General features: G+C 36.3%; 4 protein-coding genes across 4 annotated transcripts; 1 reads left to right on the plus strand and 3 right to left on the minus strand.

The window, feature by feature from the left end:
* Window positions 1-1,655: 1,655 nt before the first annotated feature.
* LOC106308014 (respiratory burst oxidase homolog protein E-like) lies at window positions 1,656-7,888 on the minus strand. Its single transcript, XM_013745122.1, has 14 exons — window positions 7,650-7,888; window positions 6,212-6,953; window positions 5,828-5,987; window positions 4,877-4,925; window positions 4,676-4,789; window positions 4,178-4,603; window positions 3,550-3,933; window positions 3,259-3,470; window positions 3,010-3,183; window positions 2,767-2,920; window positions 2,498-2,689; window positions 2,273-2,401; window positions 2,103-2,181; window positions 1,656-1,968 (listed from the first exon to the last, which is right to left on the minus strand). The coding sequence occupies exons 2-14, from the start codon at window positions 6,927-6,929 to the stop codon at window positions 1,859-1,861; spliced, it is 2,901 nt and encodes a 966-aa protein (XP_013600576.1). The 5' UTR covers window positions 6,930-6,953; window positions 7,650-7,888; the 3' UTR covers window positions 1,656-1,858.
* A 3,288-nt stretch (window positions 7,889-11,176) lies between these two features.
* Window positions 11,177-12,149, plus strand: LOC106307816 (ethylene-responsive transcription factor ERF017-like). The gene has a single exon (XM_013744879.1). The coding sequence runs from the start codon at window positions 11,269-11,271 to the stop codon at window positions 11,842-11,844; it is 576 nt and encodes a 191-aa protein (XP_013600333.1). The 5' UTR covers window positions 11,177-11,268; the 3' UTR covers window positions 11,845-12,149.
* A 309-nt stretch (window positions 12,150-12,458) lies between these two features.
* On the minus strand, window positions 12,459-13,747 carry LOC106307815 (probable carboxylesterase 1). Its single transcript, XM_013744878.1, has one exon. The coding sequence runs from the start codon at window positions 13,525-13,527 to the stop codon at window positions 12,652-12,654; it is 876 nt and encodes a 291-aa protein (XP_013600332.1). The 5' UTR covers window positions 13,528-13,747; the 3' UTR covers window positions 12,459-12,651.
* Window positions 13,748-14,989: 1,242 nt separating this feature from the next.
* LOC106307722 (protein TIFY 10A-like) lies at window positions 14,990-16,792 on the minus strand. The gene is made up of 4 exons (XM_013744756.1): window positions 16,486-16,792; window positions 15,946-16,135; window positions 15,566-15,876; window positions 14,990-15,475 (listed from the first exon to the last, which is right to left on the minus strand). Exons 1-4 carry the CDS (start codon window positions 16,643-16,645, stop codon window positions 15,309-15,311), a joined length of 828 nt encoding a protein of 275 aa, XP_013600210.1. The 5' UTR covers window positions 16,646-16,792; the 3' UTR covers window positions 14,990-15,308.
* Window positions 16,793-17,750: the final 958 nt, after the last annotated feature.

A 17,750-nucleotide genomic window follows, 5' to 3' on the forward strand; every position in this document is an offset into this window, starting at 1 on the left:
GCTTACAATACTGAGCAGGTAGATTATTATAGACAAACAATTTGGAGATATGCAATGAGTTTACTTATTACTAGGTAATAATCCGCGTCTTGCGCGGAATGTGATTATTAGTTTCATTACGCTGAGTTCGATTTCAGCCTCTTATTTGATTCGACCTTTTTTTTTTTTTTTTTTTTTTTTAATCTCCTAAAATATAACTATCAATTTTAATCAATATTTATTTGGTTTGTTCGGTTAAAATTTTTGATGTTTTTGTTTTTTTTTTCTGTGATAATCAAAAATTACTATTATTTATTTGTTTTCATGTTATGAATCTTAGATAGTCGTGATGTCGAACCAATGGTTTCATATTATAGTTTCTAAACGAATAATAGTTAAAAAAATAAAATAAAATTATTAAGACAAATCATTTTACTACAATTTGGTCGACAGTGAAAGAAGCATTAAGAAAAATAATATTTTAACTTCAAAAAAAATTAGATATTTCAGTTGTGGTAAATACCTAGTTATAAGGTGTTCACGTCAATGTGCACATGTATATGTATATAAAAATATATAAAGATGGTTGATAAATATATAAAGATACTGTTAATTAATATTAAATAACTTTTTCAAAATAATACATGAAAAATAAAATTCTTAAAATGAAATTATTTAAAAACAAAAATATTTTAAAATTTATATAAACTATAATCTATAACTTATATATAATTCTTTAAATATATGTTTATCCGTTCCTATAAATATTGATATTTGTGATTTGCTTCTTTTTTTACGGATATTGCATTTTAGTATTTGATTTGCTTCGTAGAGTAACGGATATCCAGATTTTTCGGTTCGAATCAAAACGGAAAACGAATTAAATCAAAATTTATGAATAATTTGTCCAGCACTATTCGTAAATAGTAAAAATGACGTAAAGAAGAACCATGCATGTGAGTTTTATATTAAAAAAAACGTAAAGTGCATAGTGTGAACATATTTACGTAGAGTTTGACTGAAAAACTCTCTACATGTGACATGTGTCCAGTTTATTGTGAACACATTTATTACAATGCTTCTTATTTAATATATAAGGGATGCGTACATGTAGACCCACGTGTATTAATGGTTGGTCAGCTGACACCCCTTAAATAATAAAAACCGGATTTGTTATAAAGAAAATGTTTAGTTTTGATAGCTCTGTTGGTATAATCTCCATAGTTAACCCCTATAATCCGGGTTCGACTTTACCTCACACATTTTTGACCCATGTTAAAAAGAATCCTGGATCCGCCACTATACTCTTCTATTATGTGGGAGTGTTTGTGGGTTATATGCTTAAGAGACTCTACGTGACACATTTTTGACCCATGTTAAAAAGAATCCTGGATCCGCCAATATATTCTTCTATTCTGCGGGAGTGTTTGTGGGTTATATGCTTAAGAGACGGATCCGAAGATGGGCTTCTAAATAGCTGAGAAGTATCAAACATGATAAAACTCCAACCTCTATGTTGCTTCTTGCTCTGATTTTTTTTTTGTAACAGACTCTGTGATTTTGCTAGAGTTTAACAATTTAGACAAGGCATTTTGTCCATGAGACCTTTCTTGTCTTATATTTTCTTCCTCTGCGACTACAAATAGCTTGAGGTAATGGAAATACAAATTGGGGCAGCTCTGGAAAAAGACCTATATATCATTTAGTAAAGTACTTATATTTGTGTTATTTTCATGCCTTTAGGCCGGTCTATACAAATAGTATATATAATCTATTTTCCTAAATGGCTATGAACTTAGTATGAGAAAAATAGTGGCTGGCGTCATTTTAAATCTCACTTTCTTTTAAGTGATAACAGAAGCTGACTTGTGGCATCGAATTAGAAATTTTCCTTACGGAACTCGAACTTTGTGGTTGTCTTTTGACTCATTTCCTGTGCTTGCTTCTTCAACTCCTTTGCCACGGTTGGTATGCCACAGTAAAACACTCCTGCACAATAATACAAGCCATTTTCACATAATCCTTTGTAATGCCTTGGGCTATATATCACCAAACAGACTCTTTCTTGTGTTTGTGTGGTGTTACTTATTGCTATTACAATCATTGTATAGAATAATATTTACCGACTGTTGAATTTGGATGCTTTCTTGCTATGCTACCAAAAACTTCCTTCCAGTTGGGTCTTGCAAAATGTGTTCTCACCTGTTCAAATGAATGAGGTTATATCCTTGTTAGTGGTTAGGTAACATTGGGACATAGTGTTGGTCTAATGATATGTAACACTTCTTCTTACCCGTGTTCCGGATAGAATATCAACTCCATGTTTGGCATGGTTCAAAGCCTGGACCATCTTTATCAGGGTTGATCTTGCATCACCTTCATCATATACACTTGTAAGATAGTTGTGCAACTCAATCTGGCCCTGTCCCACGAGAAAGATGAAGGAATATGTTAGTCTCTTGATCAAGTAAGCTAACTGGTGATGGGAAATAGAAGAAGATATGTTGGTGTTAATTACTCTGTAGTCCATGTCTGATATCTCCTCCATCACTCCTCTAAACCATTCAACCGATCCTGGCTCCCTTGTGACCCAGTAGAAGTGAGCCTTCACTGCCTTTTTCCCCCCTCCTTGTGTTGAAGTTGGGGTGGGTGTGGTATATGAAGATGTATAGCTATTCCAGCTAAAATCTGATCTGCTGAACTCATTTAACTGTGTCACATGAAGTTAGAGATACTATAAGGTTCCTTACATGTTTTAACTTATCTGGTGCATTGAATCAGGCTTACTATCTGTTCATCTCTTGAATTGTTCATGAGATCCTTGAGGATGCTTATGAAAGGAGTAGCTCCTATTCCCAATCCAATGAGGAGCAAGACATCATAACTTCTGTAGTCTTGTGCTGGAGCTCCATATGGACCGTCTACTAGTAACTTCGGTCGGCTGCCAATGCAAGATCAATAAGGCATGTTAATACCGCCAAGTATTGTAATGAAAGTAAGAGGAAGCAAAGAAGGTGTCTTGGAGTTTACTCTTGTAAGTCAATATTGCAATGGGCAGCGAATTTTGTTCTCCCAGTCACGCATGTTGAAAGATCTTTGCCCACTGTCAAAACTCGTTGTAGCTCCTCTGTCCAGTCTCCTTGTGTTCTGATGTGAACACTAAGTTGTTCATCTCCTGGTGCAGAGGTAATAGAAAAAGGGTGCCTGGGAGGGTTTAGGTAACATCTATATGGTGTGAAACTAGAGATGTTTGGTTAACATTATGAGGAGTTTACTCACCATTCAAATCTAGAGATTGTTGGACATTGCAAGAATATGTACTGACCACTCTTGTACTTAAATCCAGGAGGCTTTGACATTATTATGCTGAGTACTTCCTCTGGCAGCATTGAAACCTTAAGGATTTTGACAGAGTAATGGTTGGACCTACAAGCTCGTATACTTCGTTCTGCTGCATAGAGCACCAGAGGAACCGAGATGTACATCCAAGTCTGAGAGGTTTCAACAGCAACACATTTAGGTTTCAAGACATTTTGACCATTTCAGTTTAAGAGTAAAGGTTATTCTTACAGTTTTCTGATACCACTTATCAGCAAAGAAGAGTAAGGTCCCATGCACAATGAGCATAATGTAGACAACCACCAGAAGGTGATGAGTGTACCAGAATGCGTTAAAGCCGGTTAACCTATCAAGTGGTGCCGGTAGACTTACACGGTTTCTCCTGAAATGAGTTGATGCTAATGTGAATGCGATGGTGGTCAAGATCACCATAGACATCCCAGTGATCCCTTCTGCACCTGTCATCAGGTCTTTGAATGTGGGCTTAACACCATTGAAGGGAGAAGCTATCAAGGCAAAATCTTCCGGAGTTGAGTTTATAATCCGTGGAAAGTCACATGCTAAATGAGTACCAGCATGAACTAGTATCCCAATCACTATGGCACAAGCAATAATCTGCAACACAGAGAGAGAGGTCAGGGTCGGATCTGAGCACAGTCCAGTGAAACATTGGCCTTGGCCTCCAAAATTTTTGAAAGTTATATACATCCATATAAACTTCCATTTTTTTTTTTTAAAAACAATTATCAAAGTTCTTAATAAATTTATATGCCCTCCAAAATCTCAGATCCGGACCTTATAGAGGTAAAGAGTCCTGAAAATAAAAAGAAACCAAGGAAGGTTATGTTGTATTTGTTACCTTATGGAAGTTGATGTTATCATCAAAAGGAACAAAGGCTCGAGCGCGTGTTGATCTCAGCCAAGTCAAGGTGTTTCTACAGACAGGTAACAGAACCAGAGCCATGTTGAGCTTGAGAGTCTCTGCGGCTCCTTTAGAAGTGGTTAAACAATAGCCCATGACTCTAAAAGCAGCTTTGTCTTTGTACTGTAAGAACTTCCAGACAAAGAGAATGGCCATGACGGTGAACCATAATAACAGCACCCAGATCCGTTGCCAGTTATCTAGAACCAAACACTGAAGCTTTTGTCTACATTTTAGAACCACACTACGAGGTTTAATTAGATTCCGTCTTGGTGTAGTTATGCCGACACTTGCCGTGCTAAGCGGTCTACTGTAGTCCATGTACGTGTCTCTCTGAAGTAAGAGTGTCTCGAGTTGCCATAACTGAAACAACACGGATGGTCGTTGATATAGTGTTTTTGAAGAGTAAGAGTACAATGTATGTTGTTTTATTACCTCGATGTATCCAAAATTTTCTGGATCAAGTTCTTCCATGATCAGAGATGCGTACTCTTCAGCTTGTTCCTTGAGTTTTGCTAACTTGTTTGCTGATGCACTTAGCATTAAAAGCTGTGTTACAAAAGGTAAACGTTAATTAGATTGTTTTAAACGTACTGTGGGAGTTTGCATCTATATGTTAAAAGAAAATAATATTACTTCTTTGATTTCTTCTTTGGTGATCCTCCCGTCTTCATTGCTATCAGCCCTGTAACAAAACAGGTAGCATTTTAATAAAATTAGAAACACTGAGAGCTTAAAAAGTATAACAGCATTATTCAACGAAAATAATACTAATTACCAACACATATACAAGCAAAAACATATGTTTCACAAAAATGACTGAATAACTGAAAAATAATGTTGAAATAAATGTTTGGTAAAAAAAACATAAGAACAAGGCCTCTCTTTCTTAAAAGCTTTACTTGCAAGAAACTATTAGAGGAGGAAAGCTGAAAGATGAAACATTTTTTGAAAATCTGGTAAAAGTTTGTTTTACTGGGCCAAGTAAACCGCAGCCCATTAGTCAAACTCACTCAAATGTTGTTCACCGTTGATTGCGTGAACTAACAGATCCAACGGCTAAGAACATCACGTTATTTAAATGATGCATCTATCTATCAACAATGATATGGTAGACATTTTGCTTGCATTGCGTTAGACAGATATAGCTAACACATAACTTAGTGAATTTGTGGTAGTCTCAGATAACAACATTTTTCCAATCAAGAAGTGATTCATTACCTAATGGTTTCATCAATCAACAAAATTTACTGAGCAATTTGTGATATAACCAGCTAAATAACCCAAATTTAAAACCGCAAGTTGCGATCATCTATCTGCATTATTGAGAAATCAGGATACTAAACAGATAAAAGTATTAAAATTACCCATAAACAATTCGTCAATCATTGTTATCACCAACAACTAATTATACGTTGCACATGGATCAACACATTTGTTTTCAAGTTACAAAAAAAAAAAAAAACACATTTGTTTTCTTATGCTTTGCGTTATTCCCGTAACAGTTATAAACGTAAAGACAAACCAAAATGTATTAAAGAAAAAATACTTAAAGAAAGAAAGAGAAAGAGAGTGTCGGAAACGTACATATCAAAGAAGATTTGAAGACGCGCGTCGAAGCTTTCGTCAGAAATGAGTAACCAGAAATCATGAAGCTCATCTTTTGTTATCTTCTCCAGCTTCTGCCTTCTCCTTCGAGCCAAAGCGTCGAACACACTCACCGCGAACTCTTTTGAATCCTTCATCCCTACCTCAAACAAGAGTTTGTTATATAGAGTCCGTTCGTGACATAACGAAATGATTTATTGTTTTTTTTTTGTCTCAAAATTTTTGAAAGCTAATATATATAGACATAATTACCAAATTATTTTTTAAAAAAATATTTAAATTTTTACTAAATTGTTTTTGGCTCCCAAAATCTTAAGTTGTGAATAGATGATTCTTATTTCTAGGGTTTATTGATTCGCTTACCAACGCACTCTCCGAAATCTTCTCTTGCAAGCAACCCTTCTCTCGAAAGCGACTCGAATCGCTTTTCAACTTTCTTCCACATCTCATCGCAATCGCAGTACCAGCCGCAACCGCAGCTGTTTCCTTTCGTTGTCTTGTTGATGAACTGTAAACCCTGTAACGCTCTTTGGGCGCTTGACCTCGTTCTCTGCAACTTCACCTCTTCCTTCCGTTTATCTCTCGCGGACATGATCGGTGTATCTCTCCCTTGACTTTCTATATCTCTCTCCCGGCCGACAGAAGTCGTTGCTCTTGTCGAGTCCGACCTAAGTAGCTTCCCCAACGTCTGCCGTATCCTCGTAAACCTTCCCGTGTCTGTCGAGATCTCTCGCTCGCCTACTGAAGAAGCCGTCGTTCTTGACGACTCCGACCTTAGCAACTTCTCCAGTGTCTGCCTGATCCTCGCAGGAGCCGTTGATAGATTCCTCATTAGTCTTGGCCGTGTATCAACAGACGCCGCCTCTGACATTCCGCAGACGACAATGGAGTCGTCGCCGTCAAGCTCCAGAGTCACCTCCACGAGCTCCCTCTCCCAGCTGCTTCCGCTTCCATTACGACTCAAACTGCTGAGGAAAATCGGCAGCATTGCGCCGCCGGAAACTGGTGAAGGTCTTAGCTCCAAGCCGTCGACGTCATTGGAGAGACTAAAATTTGAGAAGCTCTTGGGAGATAACTTCATGTGGAAGATTAATCAACCAAACACCTACACTCATTTACGTATATATGTAATTTTAATAAAATTAAATATATTCCCTCTCTATTTTCAGCCATCGCCAGGGAAGAGAAGAAAATCAAGAAGGTGAGAAAAATAATAATAAAGAAAGAGGATATGAAAACAAGAGAGGCACTTCTCAACCGATCAATACAAAGACTTGCACACAATTTTCAACGCTAAAATTTTATTGTGTGTGTGGCTAAGTCATGTTTCACAGTTGTTGCCTTTCTTTCTTTTTTCTTGTTGATGTATTCTTTTTTCCTATCTACTTAAAACTAATTATATTGTTATTATTTTGAAAGAAATATAAAGAGTAGTTGGTGTTGTTTACCACAAAGAAAAAATGGATGGGGATATATTAACATTGTGTTATGGTCTAACGTATGTGACTAATTCACAATATTTAATTTACTAGCCGCCGGAATCAATGTTAAAACGAGCAATTACCACGGATCAAATCAGTAATCACAAGTTCACAACCTAATTATTACAAACTTGCATGGTATTAACTCACAATATTTAATTAGTACGGAGTTTATAGTCGCCGGAATTAATGTTAAAAAGAACTATTAGTACGAATTACATCATTGATCACAAACTAGTCATTAAAAAATCACAAACTAATTAGTATTGAATAGAAACTTGAATGATAATAATCGGTATTAGTGATCTGTTGTGGGTTACCTTGATGAATATGCAAAGGAAGGAGAAAGAATTGTTGGCTGGTACGCTGGCAGAAACTTAGGAGATTAGGCCACGTAGAGGCTTCGAAGACAGAATCAGTTACTTATATGTTGCCCTTACTCTTTAATTAATATGAAATAGCAAGGGAGAAGACAAGAATTACGTAATTATTTTCTACGCTATATATATTTAGAAGGAAAAAAAAAAGATGAATTGGCAAAGACAAAAGACAAAAGACAAAGAAGAAGGTGGTCGAGAGTTGTAATGTAATGAAAGTAGACCGGAGATATATATATACAAGGAGGCTTTCAATGAATAGAAACTTATGGTTCAGGTTTTAGTGACTACTAAACCTAAATGCTACGCTTTGTCGCAAAGCAGTACATAAGCCGATGTTGTACGTCCTAAGTTTTGAGTACCTCCTCCCCTTCTAGAATATTTAACCTGTGTTGCCTACTCTCAGATTGTTTAATGGGCTTCTCTTGGCTCTATTAGTTAGTATGTGTTGTCGGCCGAATCAGTTTCATACCATTTGTCACAATTTCATCATTTACTAGCGCTTGGGTCAGTTTCCAAAATTTTAATAATATGTAGTCAATTGCTATTTGTTGGAAGATTTTATAAGCTCTGATAATATGAGGCGTTGTGGAATTATGAGTCTAGGATTCTCTTTTGAAGTTAAATGTTTTTTGGTTGATTATAATTCTCACTATTTTAAACCAATCTGGATTTCATACCTTTTCAATTTAGAATGAGTTTACAAGATACCGAATCTTAGACTAGTCCATGAGACTATTTAACAAAGTAAAGATCACTACGAACTCTTTTGAAAAATTTAATAATTTGTTTAAAATTTCAACATATTTTTAGCTAATACAGATCTTAAAACAAAATATTCAATAACTATAATTGCAAAACGTATGCATGTGGTGATTAAAAACATAATCACCTGCTAATACTCAAACCTTTAATATGCAATTAGAGGGAAAGAATCTTAAATCAAATCAAATTAATAGTTTTAATGGGAGGAGGTTTCAAATGATATATTATAGAAAACGATACGGTAGCGACTCAACGTGCATTCCACTCATGTGTGCAATCCATGCTAGAACAGCCCACGCTTCTTTTTACGTTGAATTTTCTTCCAATGAAAATGATAAATCCCTTTCGCTAACAAAATCAATTTCGAAAACAATATATATTCACATGACAAAAGAATGAAAAGACTATGGTAAATGTGCTTGTTTCCTTTATAAATTTTAAGTACCTTTCTGTTAGTTGCAAACTCTACATCATATCGGAATAGTTTAATGTACGTGTGAATCTGCAACAAAAAGAAAAACAACGATTAACAAGTAAGAAAGAACAATCTGAGGAAGACAATAGATAAATACAATATGACTAAATCAATTATCGAAAACTAAGAGATAATCAGATTAAAAACTTCTGAGATACAAACACAAATGTATATATGGTGTTATTTATGTTTGCAAAGTCTTTTTTTTTGAGCTAAAAGACACTAAATCTATTCGTAACTATCGATCTGATTATATCCAAAAACTAGCGTAACAGTATGAGAATGAAAAGTCGTGTGTGGCACGCTCGTGACTTTGCTGAAGCTGAAGGATGAGCTTTTCTGCATCCGATTTGCTTCAATTGAGAGTGAGTATGATTTTGGATTGTGCCCTTTTCATGTGGATTAGCTATTGACTGACATGCCATATCATATAGTAATCTCCACTTTCTGATTACTACTTGTTTTATTTCCCTTTATGCATGTTGCTTTTGCGTTGCCTTGTTTATTCTCAGTACATAACTGGTAGAACTTATGGCCATTAGACTAATAATGGATCTTGAACTTAGCTTTGTTATATGACTATATACTTGTTATTGGAAGCTCTCACCTCAAAGCTTTCATTACAGGGATATTTAGAGCTGTCAATTGAATGGTTTTCCTTTTCACAAAGTATTTACACTCTTCTCATTGCGTCTTGAAACTTGGGTGTAACATAGCATGAGGATTTATCTATGCCCGCTAGATTATGCTAATGTTACATAAGAAAGAACGAACGATCTTGAGGTGGTTAGACATGTGTTTAGGTTGCAACTGATTTGATCTGCCACGTACCAAAAATTGTAGGCAATGATGTCCTCTTTTATTTATTTCGATATATATTTTCAACGGATAATGCCATGAACCGAAAAGTATTTGTAGAGCTGCATCATTTTAGGTTTTATAGTTTTGAGTCGAAAGCGTGGGTGATTGATATGAGAGATTAAGGTTTGGTTATCAGAAACAGTACATTGAATTCATTGTTTTAAGTGTCTTATGAATGGTGGTGGACTCAGGCCTAATCAGACTCAACGAATTAGAACATATACAAAGGTTGGATATGTTTCTCTGTCTCTCAAACAAAGCTCTTATCTTATTGGAACTTATTTGTTAAACCTCACTGAAGGTTCAAAAACGAGGGTCAGTAGGAAGATCAATAGATGTTACACGTTATAGCGGCTACGAAGAACTGAGAAATGACTTGGCAAGAATGTTTGGCATCGAAGGACATCTGGAGGATCCACAACCTTCTGATTGGAAACTCGAATACACAGATCATGAACCAACAACATGCTCTAAATAATCTCCTCTGAGTCAACATTTTCTGATTATCATTGTTGTTTGTTTTTCTTTAGGGAGTTTGTGAACTGCGTGCAAAATATAAAGATACTATCATCAGTAGAAGTCCAGCAAATGAGTTTAGACGGAGATCTTGCAGCTAACCCAACCACAAAGTAAGCTTGCAGCGAAACAGACAGCGGTTATGCTTGGAAAGTACACTACGAACACACTTCCGCTGCGGCTTCATTCAACAGATGGTGCATTTACATCAGTATCAACTTAACGTACAGCTTTTTTGTTCTTGTGTGTACTGCAAACAACAAACTGAGAAGAAGAAGAAGATAGTGCCAAGAGGTATATATATATACATTTTTATAGGATAGTGAATTGATTTTTCGTTCTAACTTGATGTTTTTCTATTTTCTTGTTTTCATATTTTTGTATAACCTGTGAGAACAACAACAACAACAAAATAAAAAAGAGGACAAGTCTGTTACAAGTGTCTACATATAGATACTACAGTGTAATGTTAATGTAATGTTAACTAAAAGAATCATTTTCAGCAATCATCTGAGAAAAATGACAGAGTCTTCTCTACTAAAACTCAGAGAAATATTTTCAACCTTTAAATAATAATAAAAAAGGATTCAATCACGTGGAAAACAAGGACAAGAAAATCAAACAGAGTCACAGAGTTCTGCTGAGTTTACCCGCGTGACCACACAATGAGACGGGCTTGTACATATATCCGCCACGTGTCATTTCGCTTGACACTTGTTAAGACCGGTAATAAGCCACAAACGCGCTCTCTTTGACATTTGAGTTTGACCCTCCCTACTCTTCTTCTCCACGGGCCAGTAGAAGTCAAAACACACTCTTCACGCTCTCTCGCGTATATATATAAATCGACCAATTCCATTATCCAATTCAAATAGAAACTGAAGAGCAGAGCTAAACCATAAACAGAACCGTACCGTACCGAATTGAACCGGGCTTGGTTTGGTGATGGAGGAGGAAGGGTCGTCGATGCAGTCAAAGTACAAAGGAGTGAGGAAGAGGAAGTGGGGGAAATGGGTTTCAGAGATCAGACTTCCCAACAGCAGAGAGCGTATTTGGTTGGGCTCTTACGACACTCCAGAGAAGGCGGCGCGTGCCTTCGACGCTGCTCTCTTCTGCCTCCGAGGCAGCAACGCGAACTTCAACTTCCCCGATAATCCTCCGGCGATCAGCGGCGGAGGAAACATGTCGCGGTCGGAGATCCGAGAAGCGGCTGCGAGGTTCGCTAACTCGGAAGAGAATGTCGCGAGGGAGAAGGACGAGGAGATGATGCAGCAAGAGTCTACTTCAAACTCGGCGGCTTCGTCGTCGATGATGATGAGGACGATGGACGTTGATGACTCGGAGTTTTTGAGTATGCTTCCGACTGTTGGTTCGGGTAACTTCGCTGCGGATTTCGGGTTGTTCCCCGGGTTTAATGATTTCTCCGACGAGTACTCCGGCGAGCGTTTCAGAGAAGAGCTTTCACCTACAAGGGATTATGAGAGTTACGATGGCTCGGCGGTGCATCTTTGGAATTTTTGAAGTTTGTTTTTTGGGCAAGACGGCCTTAATCAACTTCGCTTCTAGAATTTTAATTTTAATTTTAAATTGGATTTATTTATTTATTTGTAATTCTGTGCCCATTTTTTTGGGATCATTATTTCGATAGTGATTCATTATCTTCCTTGATTTTTTGTTTGTTTGTCTGTTTAAAAATCAAAAACAGTGGTATCCAGATTTTGCCACACGTGTTATCAGAAGAAGCACGATGAAAAAAGGCCAAGCTTATAGTTTGGATTGAACCTCAGGTTAAAATACATTTATCATTTTTGTAAAAGGTATTATCATTAGTATCTAGTGCCGATGCCATGTATTGGGCCTAAAACGCATCCATAGATATACCAGTTACGCCACAAATATACCAGTCACTTGTGTTGATGTTCTTTGTTATCACTTTTTATCAGCATCTTATTAGAGATCCAATATCCCCCAACTCACAAAAAAAAAGATGGTATGGATGAATCTACACTACAAGTCTTTGTCTTCGAACTGTTGCTAACTATATAGTTAATACTCAATGTATGTAAGGCTACAACAAGTATATGTTTTTGAATTATACTAATTAGTTATCTTGAAATTTTTCTTTGTTGCTACACTTTTCACATTTCCTACACTTGAGAGTACAAGTTGTGGCATATCAGTTAAACAAGCTTGAAGAACACATGTACAAACTGAATGTTCTAAAATCTTATTGATTGATTTCGACGGACACACATACTCTTTAAATAGACTGAAGTATTACAAAATACAAACCTAACAACTTCCTCGAAAGCTAACAACTACTACTACTTAAGGAACTCTGCAAATCTCTGAACAACTACACGAGCCCTTAGTCTCCATCACTTCAACTTTCCCTTCCCATCCACTCTTCTTCAGCTCCTCCGCGTAAACCCAACCTTCCCTCGCCAGTACATCTTTCCCTGCCACCATCACCAGAACCCGCCCGCAACCCAATCCGGAAAGATCCGACCCGACCACGTTGATCCACGGATCCACCACTCCCTTGTCGCTGTTCGGGCTCGCGATATCCCAAAGCCCTTCAAAATATCCCACCGCACCAACTCTTGACAAGAAAAACGGATGGAACAGAGTCATCCCCGAGATTTTAAACTCTCTTCTCTCTTTTCCGGCTCTGATCCCCATGTGATGCGCGATGTTTGCTCCGGCACTGTCTCCGGCGATGAACACTCTACCGAAGTCTGCGTTTTCGTTCAGCCAATCTTCCGGACCAGTTCCAGAGATGTGTCTGAATATCCATTCCATCGCGTCCCACGAGTCTTCATACGCGATGGGAATAGGGTGCTCAGGCGCACGCCGGTAGTCCACGGAGACGGCTATGCAGTCGGCGGCTGAGACCACAGATGTGAGGAAAGTGTGGTGAATTGGAGAGAAAGCTGTTCCCATGATGAAACCGCCACCGTGAAAGTAGACGAGGAGTGGGAGCTTCTTCTTATTCTCTTCACCGGCTACGGCTGTATGGGGGAAGTAAATACGGAGAGAGAGGTTTTTCTCCGGGGAGGAGACGGCGTCTTTTGAAACGATGCCGTTTTCAGGGTTTAGTGAAGGCGGGACGAAGGTTTCGGCCACGAGGCGTTCGATTCGGCCGTTCTTGTAGACTCGAAACCTTGGATAATAGTCGTATTCGATCTCGGAGTCTGAATCCATTGTAAAGAGTAGGTGACGATGAGTCGATGAAGAGTTGATTTGGTGTTTACAAATTTTTATGAATGATTTGCTCTCAAACTCCTCTACTTTCTAGAGGTTTGGTCGAGCCATTTTGTTTTTTTCAGATCTTCTCAGTTACACTTACACTTGCTAAACTAATAATTCAATGGTTCAAATAATGAAATGCGATTACATTAATTAGAGTAGTAGTAGGTCGGGAAATTAAACAAATAAGAAAAAAATCAAAATTTAATTATGGTTTTTCGGCAATCAAGACACCTTCGCTGACTTGTTGTAATATGAAGACAAGAAATCAAAGAAACATGCACATGTTAAAGTAGAACCAGTCATTTTCTTGTCGGTAAAATATAATAGAATTTTTTTTTTGATAGAAAATATAATATACATTGGTAAACTTTTTTGTGAAACACAATCAGTATACATTGGTAAATATTGTCAACTTTTCTAAATACATAAAGAAGATATCCTAATATATTATTATTTATTTTAATTCTACAATCTTGATCTATAAAATATGCTACATTTTACTATCCCGTTTATCTCTAATACTTTCCCCGGAAATCAAAATTATATGATTTTCGAGTTTTTTTTTTAACTAGAGGAAAAATGACTTTTCAACCATCTTTATTTGTTTGTTTGTTTGTTTAAGGCTGTTGGTTTGAGGTTAAAGAGTAGTGCTCTGGAAAGAGACTAAAGAACGAAGATTAAAATTAAAACTAGCAAGTAGAATTGTCGTCAACAAAATTTTGTTGTTCGCAGAGCATCTCCATTGCTTAGCTTCATTTTCAGTTTTAAAAGTACATTTTATTCAAAATGAAGCAAAAATTGAAGCACATTTCTTCTAATGGTTTGTTTCATTTCTTTCTTGTAAAAAGAATATTCCAAGTATATTTCATGTCCACTTTATCATTAATTATTAATAACATCTTATACTTTTTCCATATTTAATAATTTTACCCAAATGTTTTGTTTTAACAATAATCTAACATAATTATTATTTAATATAAATCAAACATTATCATATTAAAATATTACTACATAACATAAATAAACAAACACAGAACACCATATTTCGTAAAAAAATGTCTTTTATATATTTTTTCTTTAAATGATTAATAAAATTGTTTAGAAGTAAAATGTAATATTATTTATCTTCCATTATTTTTAAACGAATTAAAGTTCTTAAAATGAATATTCTCATGTTTTTCAATATAAATATCTAATTAGATGAATGTCAAAATTTTAAAATTGATTGGATAATATTGATATATATAATTTATTTCAGTAAAAAATAGAAACAAACAAAAGTTAAAAACCAATTTATAATTTAGAAAGTTCAGCTTCAAAAATTTGAAGCCATACTATTCTTTGCTTCATTTCTTCCTTCGCTTCATTTCTTCCTTCGAAATGAAACACCATTGGAGCCAAATTTGTTTCAAAATGAAGCAAAAAGTGAAAAATAAAACACCATCGGAGATCGTCTTACAAACTCAGACTAGTTCTGAGACAGGCCAGAGAAAGGGGATTTAGACAGACATGACACATTACCTAGCAAAAGACAGGCGCTAACAAGAATTGATCGCTAATCATAAACAGATACATACAAATATATGAAGTTTCCTAAAGATTAAATATTTGTAAAATATGGTTACACGCGAACTAATAACCGTGACGCAGGAGCTTTTCATATATATCTTGTTTATTGATGAGACGTCAAAAGAATACCCCCGGTACGGTTTGTGGTGGTTTGGCGATGTCCTTCACATTTCAGCTGCCAAACCGAGCCAAGAGGTGGTGTTGTCTCCGGTTTGAGGATTTGAAGACGCTTTGCCTGGATCGTTTAATTGATATGGTGCCTTTGACGTAACCCTGTCCTTTCTCTTAGCCAAGAACCGATGGAGTGAAGCTCTTCTAGCAATAGGAAGTTCTGTAAAAGAAAGGGGATTTTTCTTTGTTAATATATATTCGGTTTAAAGTCACATGGAAATATAAACAAAAATAAGGTGAGAAAGATTACCGCATGCCATTGCAGTTGAGGAGGATTGAACTGGATCTTGTGTTGTGATTTTCATGAGACGAGGAAGTTGGTTTGGGATAGGAGCGATGTTACTTCTCATCTCTGTTTGGTTATTGGCTAGGTTAGTAGTGTAACCGGGCTGGATGTTGTTGTTGACATTAGATGTGAAACCGGTGAAGGTATTAGCGGTTCCTTTGCTCGCCAAGTCCATCACTTCTTTGGCTTTCTCAGCAGAAAAGTCATTGAACACAATCACTTGCCCGCCGTAGAATATAGTCAACGGTGCAGTTTGAGGCTCTGGTCTCACAGGTCTATTTCCAGAAACACAATAATTAGTCAAAGAGATAACAAATAAAGATTAGCTTTGCAACAGAACATACCTAGTAGAAGTAGTAGTAGCCTGTGTCATTTTTAGGATATCTTCCTTGGGGAGAGAGGAGGATGAGGAAGAAAAACTTGGTTGCCTAGGAAACAGATTTTTTGGTTTAACATCTTGGCCAATGGATTCCATGTTGGAAGCTTCACAAGGGAATAAACTCATGGTTGTTGTGGGCTGACGAGAGATGATGCCTGCAAGATATGATCCAAAAAGGTAAGATTTCTCTCTCCAATAACTTTTAATGACAAATTTAGCAATGTTTAAGTATTCGACCAAACATGGCAAATAAAATCGATGGAAATTGCAGAAAACAGAAAGCTAACCACTCTCAAACAAAACCATACACGCAAGCTTAGCACATACACTTGCAAGGCAAAGAAAAAACGTGTCTACTACGTAAACTATAGATTAAAACTCAAAATTAAGAAATTTTTTTTTAACTCAATATTAGATGCTAAATCAGTTTTTCTGCCTAATTCCGGTCAAAAGGATCAGAGTGAACGATAGAAAGGATCTGGACGAAAGAAAAGGGGTTGCTTACCGTTGACCTCGGGCTTGCATGACATCCCTAAGCTGAGATCTCCAAAGCTACCGTTCTCCTTCAGATACTGACTCAAACGACTGCACGTCTGAGAGAAGCTCGGCTTCCTTGAAAATCTCCGTGTAGCGGCGAAATCAGAGGACTCCATAGGACTCGACATCGTTATACAAACAAAAACCTTAGTAGAAACGAATCGAAACGAGTTTCTCCAATAGCTCACGATATCTAATCTTCTTCTTCTTCAATTACTCTTCTATTCTTCTTTCTCTTTTGTAAATTGAGTTTGGTTGCTGAGTCTCCTCCTATCTCCCAATAACAAGAGCATATATATATTAATAAAACTTTTAACTTTATCTAATTTTGAGCCCTTTTAAAACACGTGTTTTATGTATTGTCTCTTTTAATAAAGATTCGGAATGTGTCTCGGTTCACTGTTCTCCACGTTCAACGCTTTCCGTTTTCTTTGAATTTACAATTGTATCCCTCTTCACGAGGCTTGAGATATCTTTTGGTTGTTAGCTGGCAGGACGAAGTCAAAGAAACACCGAATACTGTAAATTTACTGTTGTGCCCATGTAGTTATTAGCGTTGTAACTTGCAAGTGAAAAAGAGAATGTTGTATTTTTTTTTTTTTTTTTTTTGTAACACTTTGTTTTTTCTTTTTCAGAAACCGTTTTTGGTACACTAACTGATCACATAATTCATGCAAAATCAAGTCAAGTGTAGGGTTTGTAATATCGTTTGAAGATGGTATACTATATTTTTTGTTTGTTTGTTAAGTTCATTCAAGATAAATAAGGTAGATTCTATCATAACTCGTTCCGGCCAAAAAAAAATTGTATGTAGTGGTAGATTTAATAGAATAGAACGTAAAAAATAGTGTTTCAAACCATAATTGAAATCCGTCTTCATACCAATTATCTCTTATTATTTTTTGAGAACGATCTCTTATTTTTCATACTGAGAATAATCTGAAAAAACTATTTCAAACCATATTTGAAGTCGGTCTTGGTACCAATCATCTCCCATTTTTGTTTGAAAAAATTATAGTTTGAAACACTTGATGCAATCTCTTTCTAATAAGATGGACTTCGAATATTTTTTATTAAATTTAGAAAAAAAAACATTAAGAAAATAAATGTGAAATAAACACATTAAGATATAAACAAGGCAAAACGCGTTAAATGTCACCAGTCAAGCCTTTTGGCATTTAGTAAATGATCTTCATAATAAACTGTACAATCTTATAAATTGATTACTCTCGA

This window comes from Brassica oleracea, chromosome C8 (genome assembly GCF_000695525.1).
Source record: "Brassica oleracea var. oleracea cultivar TO1000 chromosome C8, BOL, whole genome shotgun sequence".
In the NCBI taxonomy this organism is placed as follows: domain Eukaryota; kingdom Viridiplantae; phylum Streptophyta; class Magnoliopsida; order Brassicales; family Brassicaceae; genus Brassica; species Brassica oleracea.

Excerpts from the sequence above, each read along its gene's own strand:
- LOC106308014 (XM_013745122.1), bottom strand. The coding sequence starts at position 6,929 with ATGAAGTTATCTCCCAAGAGCTTCTCAAATTTTAGTCTCTCCAATGAC. Across the intron at positions 2,690-2,766 it reads ATTCAAGAGATGAACAGATA|TTAAATGAGTTCAGCAGATC; the intron begins GTAAGCCTGATT and ends CATGTGACACAG. Across the intron at positions 2,402-2,497 it reads TATCAGACATGGACTACAGA|GGCCAGATTGAGTTGCACAA; the intron begins GTAATTAACACC and ends CTCGTGGGACAG.
- LOC106307816 (XM_013744879.1), top strand. The coding sequence starts at position 11,269 with ATGGAGGAGGAAGGGTCGTCGATGCAGTCAAAGTACAAAGGAGTGAGG.
- LOC106307815 (XM_013744878.1), bottom strand. The coding sequence starts at position 13,527 with ATGGATTCAGACTCCGAGATCGAATACGACTATTATCCAAGGTTTCGA.
- LOC106307722 (XM_013744756.1), bottom strand. The coding sequence starts at position 16,645 with ATGTCGAGTCCTATGGAGTCCTCTGATTTCGCCGCTACACGGAGATTT. Across the intron at positions 16,136-16,485 it reads ATGCAAGCCCGAGGTCAACG|GCATCATCTCTCGTCAGCCC; the intron begins GTAAGCAACCCC and ends CATATCTTGCAG. Across the intron at positions 15,877-15,945 it reads GCTACTACTACTTCTACTAG|ACCTGTGAGACCAGAGCCTC; the intron begins GTATGTTCTGTT and ends TTCTGGAAATAG.